The sequence below is a fragment of the Portunus trituberculatus genome, chromosome 41, assembly GCF_017591435.1.
Source record: "Portunus trituberculatus isolate SZX2019 chromosome 41, ASM1759143v1, whole genome shotgun sequence".
Classification (NCBI taxonomy): Eukaryota; Metazoa; Arthropoda; class Malacostraca; order Decapoda; family Portunidae; genus Portunus; species Portunus trituberculatus.
This window is the reverse complement of record NC_059295.1, coordinates 21,545,364-21,560,363: the sequence shown is the minus strand read 5'-3', so window position 1 is coordinate 21,560,363 and position 15,000 is coordinate 21,545,364. Positions and strand designations below refer to the sequence as shown.

The 15,000-nt window shown below is 34.7% G+C and overlaps 2 protein-coding genes across 7 annotated transcripts in view; one reads left to right on the top strand and one right to left on the bottom strand.

Annotated features, from left to right (window-relative positions):
* The first annotated feature begins 2,183 nt into the window (after positions 1 to 2,183).
* On the top strand, positions 2,184 to 10,840 carry LOC123516628 (SAP30-binding protein-like). The gene is made up of 7 exons (XM_045276198.1): positions 2,184 to 2,462; positions 6,083 to 6,280; positions 6,797 to 6,887; positions 8,685 to 8,806; positions 8,989 to 9,141; positions 9,361 to 9,471; positions 10,360 to 10,840. The coding sequence occupies exons 2-7, from the start codon at positions 6,089 to 6,091 to the stop codon at positions 10,552 to 10,554; spliced, it is 864 nt and encodes a 287-aa protein (XP_045132133.1). The 5' UTR covers positions 2,184 to 2,462; positions 6,083 to 6,088; the 3' UTR covers positions 10,555 to 10,840.
* A 905-nt stretch (positions 10,841 to 11,745) lies between these two features.
* Positions 11,746 to 15,000, bottom strand: part of LOC123516627 (E3 ubiquitin-protein ligase Arkadia-like) — a 31,961-nt gene continuing 28,706 nt past the window's right edge. For 3 of the 6 annotated variants that reach the window (XM_045276192.1, XM_045276191.1, XM_045276193.1), the window contains exon 4: positions 11,746 to 13,933. In XM_045276192.1, coding sequence (XP_045132127.1) covers positions 13,673 to 13,933 — 261 coding nt within the window. In that variant the 3' untranslated portion in view covers positions 11,746 to 13,672. The remainder of the gene's footprint in view (positions 13,934 to 15,000) is intronic. The other 3 variants (XM_045276194.1, XM_045276196.1, XM_045276195.1) reach the window with 2 other exon arrangements.

Below are 15,000 nucleotides of genomic sequence, written 5' to 3'. Positions count from 1 at the left end.
ATATATATATATATATATATATATATAAGTTAGCTAATGTTACTCCAATATTTAAAAAGGTAGGAAGGATGATGCGAATAATTATAGACCGATCAGTTTAACTAGTATAGTATGTAAGATACTAGAGAAAATCATTAAGGGTAGTATTTGGGAGCATTTAAATGAGAATAGATTAATTAGAGATACCCAACATGGCTTTAGATCAGGGAGGTCCTGTCTTACAAATTTGCTCGATATCTTAGAATATATTACCAAGGAGTTAGATGATGGAAATAGCATAGATGTTATATATCTAGATTTTAGCAAGGCGTTTGATAAGGTACCGCATAGGAGGCTAGTGTACAAATTGAGACTACATGGGATAGGGGTAGGTTAGTTGATTGGATTAGTGAATGGCTTTCTGATAGGAAACAGAGAGTAGTATTAAATGGGGCAATGTCTGAGTGGAAGGAAGTGGTTAGTGGGGTACCCCAAGGATCAGTGCTAGGACCTCTTCTTTTCTTGGTGTACATTAACGATTTAGATATAGGAATTAGTAGCAAAGTATCAAAGTTTGCAGATGATACTAAGATAGCATGTGCAGTACAGGGTGAAAAGGACAATTACAGAATACAACGAGACCTGGACAGGCTGATAGCATGGGCAGACAGGTGGCAGATGGAGTTTAATTCTGATAAGTGTCAGGTTATGCATTTAGGTAAAGACAACACAAACTTTAACTATGAGATGGAGGGATGTTGGCTAGAGGCAGTAGAGGAAGGAAAGGATTTAGGAGTAGTGATAGACAGGACTATGAAATTTTCAAAGCAATGTTTAGAAGCAAGAAATAGGGCAAATAGGATCCTGGGTTTTATAAATAGAAATGTTAGTTATAAAAGTAAGGAAGTGGTGCGTAGCTTATATAATTCCTATGTTAGGCCCCATTTAGAGTATTGCATACAGGCCTGGTCACCCCACTATAGGCAGGATATCAACATGTTAGAAGCAGTTCAGAGAAGAGCAACTAGGATGATACCAGCATTAAAGCGCCTGGAGTATAGAGATAGATTAAAGGAATTAAACATGTTTTCATTTGAGAGGAGATGTATAAGAGGGATATGATAGAGTTATTTAAAATGTTCTCAGATACAAACTACATAGATGTGAGATCTTTCTTTACCTTAGAGGAGGAAATAGGACTAGAAATCATGGCAGGAAGATTAGAAAGCAAGGCTGCAGGTTAGATATAAGAAAATATTTCTTTAGTCATAGAGTGGTAGACTTCTGGAATGCATTGCCAGAGACGGTTGTAAATAGCACTAGTTTGACAATGTTTAAAAACAGATTAGATAAGCACTTAAATTTATTAGATTTATAATTATGTATAGCACTGCATGATAGTTTTTATAAGAAATTTACTATAGTTAAATAAGACATGATCCCCATGTATGGGGACCACAAATTGTAGAGGATTTCGCTGCAGGACTTAGCCCTGTTAATGGGCCAAATATTTAGAATTAGTATATAATGTATTGTGTACTTGTAAGTGTATCTTTAAGTACTGATGACGAGGTCGCTGTGCGACTGATACAGGATAACCTAGATGGGCCCTGGTGGCCCTTTGTTATATTTATGTTATGTTATATATATATATATATATATATATATATATATATATATATATATATATATATATATATATATATATATATATATATATATATATATATATATATATATATATATATATATACATATATATATATATATATATATATATATATATATATATATATATATATATATATATATATATATATATATCAATTGCTAAAGACAATTGTATAGACCATATGGAAAAGAGAACTAGGTACATAATCGAGTTATTGGCGAAAGAGAATTAAACAAACCCGTTAAGATTATATAGATTACATGTTAAAGATAATTACACAGATGACTAGAAATATCTCTCGAAACACACCCACAATAAACTTATTACTAAATCCCTTCGAGCCTTCACTCACAGGAGCGAGTAATAGGTGTCCTTTCGCGCTGCCACAGCCATAAAGGGATTCCATATTAGCTTCTTAGGACTCTAACCACTTAAAAGTTTTCATCAACTTTCAAAAATTTATATTGTTATGGATTACTTGATTTTGAGGCTGGAAAGGGAAAGAAAAGAAAGATGTCGAATTGCTGTCAAGTTCAAGATCAACGACATCAAAACAACAACACAAGATGGTCAAAAAGCCTTTCCTCCCAGCTTCCTAAGTCTGACGAGTGACCAACAACTCAGGGAAACACACACACACACACACACACTGCTCTAGAACCATTGTTTTCCTTAGGTGAAGCACTCAACAAGGAAAAGACCTCAGCAAGAAGAGAAAATAAAAGCAAGAGTAAAGAGTGAACCTGAAGAAGGATACAACGCTACAGAGGAGAGGCTCAGGCCACAAGAAGCAGCAGCAGGCAGGTGTTGGGTGAGTACTTCCCACCCCATCTCTGCTAAGTGCGCCGCCATTCAAGTGGTTTTCCTAAGATTTGTTTTTGTAGAGCATAGTCATAAAGATTATAGATAGATACACTTTATTGTCTTATTGCATATACATACAATGAGAAAATCATTGTGGTGGGAACTCCGTACAGTTTATGGACATAGACAATGAATGCCACTTCACATTTCACATTTGTACTATATATGTTATGTACAACCGTCACTGACATACACACATTATTAAAAAGGCATCCCCTAAGGTAACTATAAAGGTTTCCTCTCGTGAAGAAAGTGTAGTACAATGTAAGATAATCTCTATCAAGTTTCATATACATAAAATTAGGGATCCAAAGATTAAAAAATGTAAAAATCCTACTTACTCCACACACACACACACACACACACACACACACACACACACACACACACACACACACACACACAAACAAACAATACAATATAATAACCCTATAAAAAGAAATAAAATTTGATTGATCTCCATCACCCATTTTCAGCTCGGTGTCGTATGATTAAATATTTTAATGCTCTTTGGAACAAATTAATTCCTGTAGCGATCTGTAGTAGCTCGAGGAACTTTCAACCATTTACCTGATCGTAAGAACACATAATTGTCATGTAGTGGATGATTTACATCAGACATAACTTTATCTATTTGTTTTATTACCAGCCTATTGTACAGGTCATTAGTAGTTGCACACTGAACACCAGATCTCTTGACAGATTTGACTATTTTATTAACTTTATTTTTTTCTCTTGATAGTTGTCCAAACCAAACAATAATCGTAAAACATATAACAGATTCTACCACCGATTTATAAAATAAGGTGAATATAGTTCTATCAGGTCTTAAAGATTTTAATACATTGAGGAAATGAAGTCCCTGTCTACATTTCTTATAGACTACCCTATTGTTCGCTGTTCCCTTTAATTCGTCATCAATGACAACACCCAAATATTTATATTCGGACACTCTGTCAACTGTTTCATTACCTATTTCAATTTTGCCTGGTATCACCCTGTTTGTTTTCCGGAAGTCAAATATAATTTCTTTAGTCTTTTTAACATTTAATTTTAGGAAATGTTGCTCACACCAGTTCACAAAATCGTACACCTCAGATAAGTAATTACTATTATCATCATTACTGATTTTGCCAACAATTACTGTGTCATCTGCATATTTTATGATAGAACAATTCTGGTATGTACTCTGACAATTATTAGTATAAAGAGTAAAAAGTAGTGGTGACAGGACACATCCTGTGTTTGTGACTATGATACTTGATTTTATACCTTTTAATTTTGTGTATTGAGGTCGATCCGAAAGATAGTTATATATCCAAAAAAATATGATAGGGTTGACATTCATTTCAATTAATTTATTTAGCAAAATATGTATCTGGATAGTATTAAAGGCACTACAAAAGTCAACAAAAAGTGCTCTTATTTGTGAATTTCTCTCCTCTAGGTGCTTGCTCACACCGTGAATCAGAGTTAAAACAGCATCCTGTACACTTTTTTTTTCTCAGTATGCAAACTGCAAGGGGTCCCTAAGCAGGTGAACATCTGAACATAAATTTTTTTTAACTATTCTTTCAAGACTCTTCATCAAAATGGAAGTTAACATAACTGGTCTCTGATCGTTAAGTTCTTTTGGAAATTTAGTTTTGGGAACAGGTATAATTTCAGACGTTTTCCAAAGGGTAGGTACAATGCCTTGGTCAATCGAGTTTTGAAAAAGCACCAGCAAGGGATCTACAATTTGTTCCCTACATAGTTTTATTACTTTACCACCAAGCATATCGGGTCCACATGCCTTACCAACTTTAATTAACCTTAATGAGTTAATTACATCTTCACGATTAATAACTATTTTTTCGCCGTTTCTGTTTCTAATTCTTTCTATTAGCTGATCACATTCTTCTTTATAGCTATGCCTGTCAAATCTGGCATAGAACCTGTTTAAATAATTTACATAAGTCTCTACGTTATCTGGTTCTACAGAGTGCTTTTTTGGCTTTGAACCACATAAAACCTTTAATCCCTTCCATGCATCTCTTGGACTACTATCCTTGAACAGACTCTCTACTTTATTCTTATAGTTTCTTTTCTCTTCTTTAACTTTCTTGTTTATTTGTTGTTGCACTTCTTTTAACTGGGCTCGACTTTGAGTATTATTTAGATGCTTTTTCTCATTAATCAGTAACTTAACACTCCTCGTTATCCAAGGTTTATTGTTCGGATATATATTAACCTCCCTAATCAGAATAATTGTATCTACACAAAATTTTATATATGCTGAGAAAACATTAACATTATCATCTACTTCCTTGGAGTCGCCACACAATACTGACCAATCTGTACATTCCAAGCAACCTTTTAGTTTTTTTTCGTTTTCTTTACTCCACTCTCTCACTTCGATCTTTCTACATTTTTCTTGTTTCAATAATTGCTTATATTTAGGAATACAAAACAGCATATTATGATCTGAGATTCCCAGAGGTGGTAATCGTTGTATTATAGGGAATTTTTAGCTTAGAAAAAAAATAAACAAATCTGTGTAATGGTCCAGTATAGCTACGCCTCCATATTTCCCCATTATTTTCTTCCATACCTTCACAAATCCTATAATGTGCATGGCATCCACCCTCTCGATGCTACAGGTGATTCGAGATTTCGGCACTGTCCCCGAGAAACCGTCCCGTGTGCTCGCCTCGATTCCCAGCTCCCACTTTGCAGCTGCTCCACCAAGCTGATTTGACGTCACATATATGAAGCCACACCATTGGTCAGAGAGAGAGAGAGAGAGAGAGAGAGAGAGAGAGAGAGAGAGAGAGAGAGAGAGAGAGAGAGAAGATGGTGACGAATAAGGCAGCATTTCTCAACCTTTTTACCCTTGCATAACCCTTAAAATACATGTCTCAAGGAACCCCTGTGCAAAAACAAAATTATATACCATATATTTCTCATTTTATGTGACATCAAATCAGCTGGGTGGAGGAACTGCGAAGGGGGGAGCCGGGAATCTAGGCGAGCGCGCGGGACAGTTTCTCGGGGACAGTGCCGAGATTTCTCCTAAGCCAGATTTTTGTATCTAACCCCAATAAGCTTGTAGATTTTTTGGAAATTGATATCACGTCATGTTGGAAAATAAATCACTACCATGCTTTGCATATTCTAACCTAACCGAACCTCTAATCTCAGCTTCACTACCATTCTTTAATCATACCTAATGGATATGTAACCTTCAAAGTGGTTTTATCTTATTGAGGAGGGTAGAGCATAGCAGCATGAAACTTAAGTTAGGTTAAGGGGCATAAAAGATAGAGCATCAATATGGCAACAAACAATCAGTGATTATTTAGGGATAAGGCAACTGAATACATATCTCAAATCTAGTATGCCAATCTTCACCTCAAGCCATTTTAAGCTATCCTCATTCAAGCCCATCGTGAGTATAGTGCTGAGGATAGTGTATTAATATTTGTTTTGATATTGTTGTGAAATAAAAAGTAACATGTAAAAGAAAGCTTATACATAACTATATACTTTTTCATTGAAATTAATGATGTCTTTATCCTTTTCCAGAGCATAATGTCATTGGGACAGCTGACTGCCAACTATACAGATTCTGAGGGAGAAGATGATGACAGGCTCAGTGATGACACTTCCCGCAGATCAACTCCACTGGGTGGTACCCGAGTGTCTGAGCTACGTGACGAAGGCAGCCGTCGAGGAACTCCTTTCAGTGGGGAGTCTGTTGGTTCTGGCACCCCACAAAAGAAGGTAATTCTTTTTCGTCTTGTTTATCACAGTTGATGAGAAAAATTTATAAAAGCAAATCATTGCCATCCACTGTCTGAAATCAAGTCACATGATGAACGTCATGGATGAATAATGTTCCCTCTTGCTCTCCACTATATCAATCATGTAGCAATGCTAATTAAATTAAATGAAATGCTTTGGTGGCACTAAAATGACAATTACACAGCTCTCACAATACTTGCAAAAAATACAGCTTTAGAACAGGGGAGTCAAATCCAAAAGGACAAAGTGATGTAACAGAATGTGCTCTTCCTCTCAATTTGGTTTTTGTTGATAACGTTTGATAAAAGCAAAATTTCGAAATGTACAATTTATATTCCATGTTAAATGAAATTTCCTTTATTCACTAATTTGACATTGTTGTGAAAAGTGTGAGACTCTCAGACTAAATGTTCCTAGTAATGTGGTTGAAATGAATAATTAATTAATGAAATCTTTATAGGATATTAAACAAAATAATGACAGTGATAATTTCAGCTTAACAGATTGGTGTCATATGCAAATGAAGATGAAGAAGAAGATGGAGATGATTTAGACAGAGACAGTGATGAGCATGAGCCTGATGAGAGTAAGTGCACGTATTGATTATTTTGGTACAGCATTTCTTATATGATATAGAATAAATTTTTTTTTTTTATTTATACCTTGCATTAAGGGGAGATTTCAGCCTGGTGTATATATATATATATATATATATATATATATATATATATATATATATATATATATATATATATATATATATATATAAAGGCTAACCATTCTAATCCCTCAAACTACTGTCCTATAGCTTTGATCTCTTGCTTGTCTAAAGTATTTGAATCTATCGTCAATAGGAAGATCCCTAAACAACTGTCACTTCACAATCTTCTATCTGATCACCAGTGTGGCTTCCATCAAGGTTGTTCTATTGGTGATCTTCAGGTGTTCCTTACAAAGTCATGGTCTTCCTCTTTAGAGATTTCGGTGAAACTTTTGTTGTCACATTAGACATATCAAAAGCTTTTGATAGAGTCTGGCACAAAGCTTTGATTTCCTAACTGCCCTCCTATGGTTTCTATCCTTCTCTCTGCAACTTTATCTCAAGTTTCTTTTCCAACCATTCTATTACAGCCTTGGTAGACGGCCACTGTTCTCCTAAATCTATTAACTGGTGTTCCTCAGGGCTCTGTCCTATCACCCACTCTCTTTCTATTATTCATTAATGACCTTAACTAACTTTTTGCCCTATCCACTCCTACGCTGATGATACCACCGTACATCTTTCCACTTCCTTTCAGAGACAACCAACCCTGCAGGAAGTCAACAGATCATGCAGGGACACCACAGAACACCTGACTTCTGATCTAAGATTTCTGATTGGGACAGAGAAAATCTAATAGTTTTCAATGCCTCAAAAACTCAATTCCTGCATCTATCAACTCGACACTACCTTCCAGACAACTATCCCCTCTTCTTCAATAACACTCAGCTGTCTCCCTCTTCCACTAAATATCCTCGGTCTGTCTTTTACTCATAATCTTAACTGGAAACCACATCTCATCTCTTGCTAAAACGGCTTCTATGAAGTTAGTTTTGCGGCGTCTCTGCCAATTTTTCTCGCCCCTCCAACTGCTAACTTTGTACAATGATCTTATCCGTTCTTGTATGGAGTACTCTTCGCATGTTTGGGGGGGGTTACACTCATACAGCTTTATTAGATAGGGTGGAATCAAACTTTTTGTCTCATCAATTCCCCTCCTCTGATTGACTGTCTTCAGCCCATTTCTCACCACCGAAATGTTGCATCCCATTCTATCTTTTATCGCTATTTTCATGCTAACTGCTCTACTGATCTTGCTAACTGCATGCCTCCCCTCCTCCTGCAGCCTTGCTTTCTCTCATCCCTATTCTGTCCAACCCACTAATACAAGAGTTAACTAGTATTCTCAACCATTCATACCTTTCAGTGGTAAACTCTGGAACTTCCTACCTGCTTCTGTATTTCCATCTTCCTACGACTTGACTTCTTTTAAAAGAGAGGTGTAAGGACATTTGTCCCAGGTGTTTGGCTAATTCTTTCAAATCTTTTAGGGAGACTGCAGTTCCAGTTGGCCTTTTTTTGTTTAATATTTTGTTGCTGTAGGCAGTTCTCCCTCTTGCATAAAAAAAAAAAAAAAAAAAAAAAATATATATATATATATATATATATATATATATATATATATATATATATATATATATATATATATATATATATATATATATATATGCCAATAGGAAATGCTCATAATGCTGTTTTTCAGTGGAATGGTCTGCCCAGAAATGAAGATGAATTAAGAAATGTGTTATTCTGCTTATCATAAAGATTAACTTTCTGTTCCAGTGCTAAACTCGGAGCCAATGGACACTGGCACAGATGAAGGGGAGGATGACAAAGTTAAAGAAAATAATTATGGAGTAAAGTTGCCTCCAGCTCCAACAGGAAAATGCCCTGCACACTTGCAGGTAAGAGTTGGTTTATTCAAAGGACAATCGAGTTTTTTTGTTAACAAAAACCTTTGGACTCTACTGTCATCAGCATCTTGAAAGGCTTAGATGGTAGAATGATGCTTAGTCTGTTTGCAAATAAGGGCCTTTAACATTTTAGTCTTCAAAAATGTAACTAATAGTTTACTTTTACTCCTCAGGAGAAGATGATTCGTTTTCTTAATGAAGTTCGGCGTGGAAACAAAGACTACAATGTCATGATCCAGAATAACAAAGAATTCAGAAATCCTGGCATTTATGAAAAATTGATAGACTTACTACAGCTGGATGAGATGGGCAGTAATTATCCATTGGTAAGATTAATTGTACTTCTAACAAGTAAAAAAAGAGTGATGACATTTATCCTTATGTTTAGTGATATAGCATTTATTAATTTATTTATTTACTTAGTGGATGTTAGGGATTAAAATAAACTTGAACAAGCACATTAGTGAAAGACTTGGGTGTTACTTTTAAATAATTAATTTGGGCTCACAATACTTTAATTGCTGATTGTTGTGTTTTTATCTCAGGATATGTTTGATCCACACTGCTGGGGCAAAGAGTCTTATTATGATGAACTTGCAAGGGTGCAGAAAGAAGAAATGGATAGAAGAGAAAAGGAAAGAAAAGATAAAACCAAGGTCAGTGAGGTTATGCTCCTCATATATCCTTATATGCCATACTTTTCATCTTATTCACTTTTTTAAGTAATTTAGTGAGAATGGAAAGCAGTTCTAGTAGTCTTTTGAATTACTTAGCAGTACTAATGAATTATGTACAGGTTTACTGACTGTGGCTAAAAAGATCCCAAAATGACTATGGAATCTGGCAGTCATTTTGACATCAACATCTAAGGCATTGTTTGTGGGTTAAGTCTGATCCTTGGTCTTGGTGAAGGCTTCCCATGGCTAAAGGTTCATCTTGTCTTGTAATGAATTCCGGTTTCTCTGGAGTGTCCTATAGTATTATAATGGTAGTAAGTGGTAAGTGGTGTAATGTTTCTGTATATCTGGGTAGAGGTCTCTCCCACCATCTGATTGTGACCCTGATTATCTGCCAGGTGCTTCCAATGAAGAATTTCGTAATGGTAGCTAAGAATGTGGTGATAGTGAATAAGATGACAGTGATAAGTAGTTTTTAGACATTGTGGAGCCAGTGGAGGACCAAAGTTGGCACCTCCTGTCTAATCTGTTCAGTTATATCCAACCTGACCCTGCACCATTGTTTAGTGATGCTCACATATCAAGTGTTCTACCATGTGGCTCAGTTTACTTGCCTGCATGAGGTTTTGAGGCTTCTGGTCATTATTTTGATGAAGAGGTGATTGACAAGCTGTGTTTATGGATGAATTCCAATTACAATGGGGGGTGTGGAGCATGCTGGTGGCGACGAGTCCAATAGGTATATGGACCTGGACCAGGAAAACAGGAGCAGTACTGAAGGGATTAAGGCCTTTGTTGTAACTTAAGAAATTCTAACATGGAACACCCAAATAGAAATTAACTGTCTGGTATTTCTGTAATAAACAGGTCGACATCATCTCAGGCACCAAAAAACCTGCAGAAGAAGAATCTGCTGCTAAGAAACGCAAATCTCGATTTGACCAAGGAGGTCCAGCCACAAGTGTTATGAAGCCTCTGGTGGCCCCTCCCACTCTCACCTCAGTGCCATCAGGGACCAAGACAACAATAGATGCATTTGGCAGTCTTAAAAAAACAAAATAAGGGTTAGGTAAATGAAAATATATAATTAAAATCTCCTATGAATATGTTGTTTCATCCTGTATAGCAAAACCATTGCTAGTTGCTCCCACAAACAACAATTTAGTGTCATGAGATACTAAGCATAAGAGAGTCATAGTTACACTTATTCTGAGGAGAAATGCCATGGAGTGAAGATTCATACATCTTTGAAATATTGGTCATACTGGACTTTTTTTTTTTTTTTTATATTGGTATAATTTAACTTGATTGTTATTTCGTAACTTGAAATAAACCCATATCATAGCAATGTGCTTGTTAATTCTCCCTTATGAAGAAATTGCTTAATTTTTTGTTTTACTATGATGAAATTATAGAAAATGATGTTTCTTTATTCAAATTTCTTATTTATCATTGTGATTTTTCTCAAACCAATAGTACCTCAGAGAAATAGACTTCACTGAAAATTTGATATGTATCTTAGACATTATGAGTTTGCAGTTTTCTTAAGCCAGAGAAACATCAAATGACACACCTTGGAGCATAGCTGAATCAGCAAAATATTGCTATGTTGAAGAAAGACATGGAAGAAAACTTAAAAACAACCACCTGCAGAAGGGCCATAAAGTTTAGCCTTCTTTAAAGAAGCATTGAGGCATGGAATGGGCTGGAGGGAGAGGTGGTGTGTGCTAGAAATATTTATAGGAATATTTTCAAGTAAATCTCTTTGTTTCCAATTTCATATCACTAAATATTTGCATGGCAATTATTTATCAACCATGTTTAATGCATATAGTGGAAAGTGGCAGAGGTAGACTTATGTGGATAATCTGCCCTGATGTCTCCCACTATTTACTGTTGAAATCATCAGTGACACTTGTTTGAGTGTGTTGGCTGTAATTCTCTGGTGGAAATGCAGATATACTCTTTGCATACTGTGAAAATTATTACAATGGTTCACTTAAATAATCTTTAGTGGAATTAAGAATAATTTACTGGTTTTGTATTATGAATATTACCACAGCCACAACAAGTTCACATTGTAATAACATAAATACTATGCGAGTTTCATTAAAACTTAAGTCCAGAGTACAGCATCTATACATACATAATGTTACCTGGGATGTGGCTGCAACAGTACAACAAATTATTCTTACCAGATGACGACCACCATTATGCATTTCTGTATAAGAAATCGGTATCTCTACCATGAAGTGCTTTTAACATATGTATTGTCTTATGCTGTACAACAACCAGAGAATGCCAGTGCAGCCCTTTGTGATGCCACTGCTACAATACAAAAATTTATTTTGTTATAAATACAATTTTCTCACAAACAGTTTACCACTTACTGCAAACATTTAAAAATTCAAACAAAGATGTAAAAAAATAGTTTAAATGCTGCTCTGTTTTGCAATATCATATCCCAAAAATTATTGCAACAGCCCGAATGGTATAAATTTTTTAGCACAGTACTGGAATATGGCAGTTGAAAATATTGTAGTACATTATGAGCGAGGACTCCGATCAAAGTGTCCTGCAAATATAAGGATCTTTAGTGTACCCACACCTTAAGGGTGTAATGTAAAATGTAAACTCGGGACAATAGTAATCTCTTTAATGTCACTTGTGAATGAGGCCTATGGCTGTGTGTTGACCTGAAACTAAAGCTGGTGCACTATTTTTAAAGCTAGTTTTCACCCATCAAACCTGTATTCTGATCAAATTAGACACTACACTATTGCTGTTGTATAATACATCTACAATTCAATTAAGGCCAAAATATCTGCTTGTGTATTTTCCTGGTAAAAAAAAAGATATAATTTGTAATCATATACTCTCTTACAATATTGCTTGAAAAAATGTAAAAGTATGAATACATCAAACTAAAGGAGGGAAATTATTGATTATGATTTAGAGAAATCATTCTTAATTGTTATCTTTTTACAGATGCATGCTATCATCACTTAAAATATATTACAAAAATAAATTAATAAGATAGTAATAAAGTATTAAAAGCATATACTCAGTTAGCAAAACTTTACAAGTGAGAGGTGACATTGATATTTATACATAATTCCTTATTTTATTAGTTGTACTCTTATACTTTTAAGATGTTCATACACTCTAAGTAAAAACATGTCGATACATTACACAGATTCTTGCTATTCTTTCTTTCTCTCACTGCCTCTCTTCCCCAAAACCAAAGTGATTAATAATAATAATAATAAAAAAAAAAAAAAAAAAAAAAAAAAAGATAATTATAAAATTTAATTTTAAAGATCCCAACTATCTTTTCATGTTACAACATATCAAACTTCTCTGCTCAACAAGAGGAGATCTCTATTCACAGTTCATGCATGTTTGTCTTCACAGCCAGGGATTAATGCCTGTACATATTGCAATGAATATGCTTAAAAAGTGTATTGCACTGAAAATAAATCATTACTAGAATAAATATTAAAATTCTTGAAACATCATATACTGTGTTCATTTAGCATACTATTTTTTTCCAATATGGAAGTATAAAACATTCACATCATGTCTCATGTTTTCACACAGACAAATACAATGTATATAATTTATTGTCATTTCTTTTACACAGTAACGTCATGAATACTGTAATACTTTTCCTAACAAATTCAAGTATATAATCTATGCTGAAAAAATACAAAACAAGTATATACTCTGTAAATTCTGAGTAAATGGACCATTTATTAATTTTTTCATGCTTTAAAAGAAAAATAAACATTCCTCAAAATGTTTATTCTTATTTCAACAAACTAAAAGTGAAATCTTTTTACTACTGTGCAGCTTTGTAGGTTCCTTGAGGATGTGATTTTTTCCTTTACAGGAAGTGGGAAAGAGTTGAAGCTCAGTGCTGAGTGTGATTGTTGCAGCTTTTAAATTGTTTACAGACCATTTTTTTTTCCTCTATCATTTATAAGATGGAATACTAAGAATAAGGAAACTTTAACTCATGCTGCATGGCAATATCTTGAAAATGATAACTGCATTCTTAATTTGAATTATCAAGACACTCTTAACCTTATCTTACTAATAAATAATTATTATCAACTGTCCTTATTCATAAAGCTTGAATCTCATATTTTGAATGTATTCATTGTTTTGGAATTAATTACTACTGGTGTTGGTGGCGCTGCTGATTGTGGTGGTGATGGTGATGGTGGTGGTGGGGGTGGTGGTGTGGATGTTGCTGTAAGGAGCTACTGTGTGGTTGATGATAGTGTAAAAAGTGGGGTATATGGTGATGGTAGCTAGAAGCCTTGTGCAGAGACAGGGGTTCCAGAGTGCTGTGTGGACCGGTGAGGAGGCTGGAAAGTGACGAGGTCTCTTGAGTTGATGTGGAAGTTCCAGTCCCCTGGCTCGCCATTGCATGCTTCTGAGAAGAAAGATAATATGAAGCATTCTGCCCAAATTACAATTAATATATGTAAATAATACTTTAGAATTTGACTGTAAAATATCATTATGTACTACTAAATTTTGCTTTAATAAAAGCAACACATACTATTGTTCTGCTGACAAATAAATACTATATCTAAAACCCCTGTGTAAAGAGGTGTACCTATACAACTTCAAAGATTCAGAATGGATCAAACATTAAACTGTAACAAGAATAGACAATGTCTTAATGTGTGACAGACAAAGTGGAAGTTAAATGTATGGCACATGGAGAAATGGGTTGCCTAATACATACTTAGTGATGCCACATTACAGAATAAAGAATAAAATAAACAAACAATGTACAACCACTTAAAATACATATTATGACTCCCCACTAAAACATCTAGAGCTATTTGCACCACTATCTATACAGTATGAATAAAAATCAGTATTGGCAGTGAATAACTACATAAGATTACTGGTACATAGGATAGCCCTCTTTACAATGCTTTATCACAGCAAAGGAGATAATACTGTTATTTTTTCTCATAGTAACTGACATCCTCAGTATAATGATGCAACATTTTGAAATTCACATGCCTAACACAGAAATGTAAAAAGGTGGCAGGTGGCATGCACATTCCTCTCACAAGCCACTGCTTTACTCTTAGCATTTGTAAGCAAAGTAAGAACTCTTTCATTTCCTTATGATGAATCACATAAGTATTAAGAATTAGAATGCTAGCTATAATGATGATGCTCATGAGACTATGTTCATGCAACAGCCAATGATCAGCAGAAGATAACATTTTATGCAGGTCAGTGACTCATTACATTTTAGTGCAAAAATTCATAAAAGATTATGTCTGATGTTCATGCTCCTCATGATGTTTCTAATGGTGATAACACCTATTGTTTTACTGGTTTTAAATGCTGAAAAGTACAGTATACTGTACACTATAAGTACTAAATATGTTCTATGCTAAAAAAAAATGGCTTGTGTTTAGAATCATATTTCATATTGATCTTTTACTTATAATGCATTTGTTGTGAGTGGAGTCT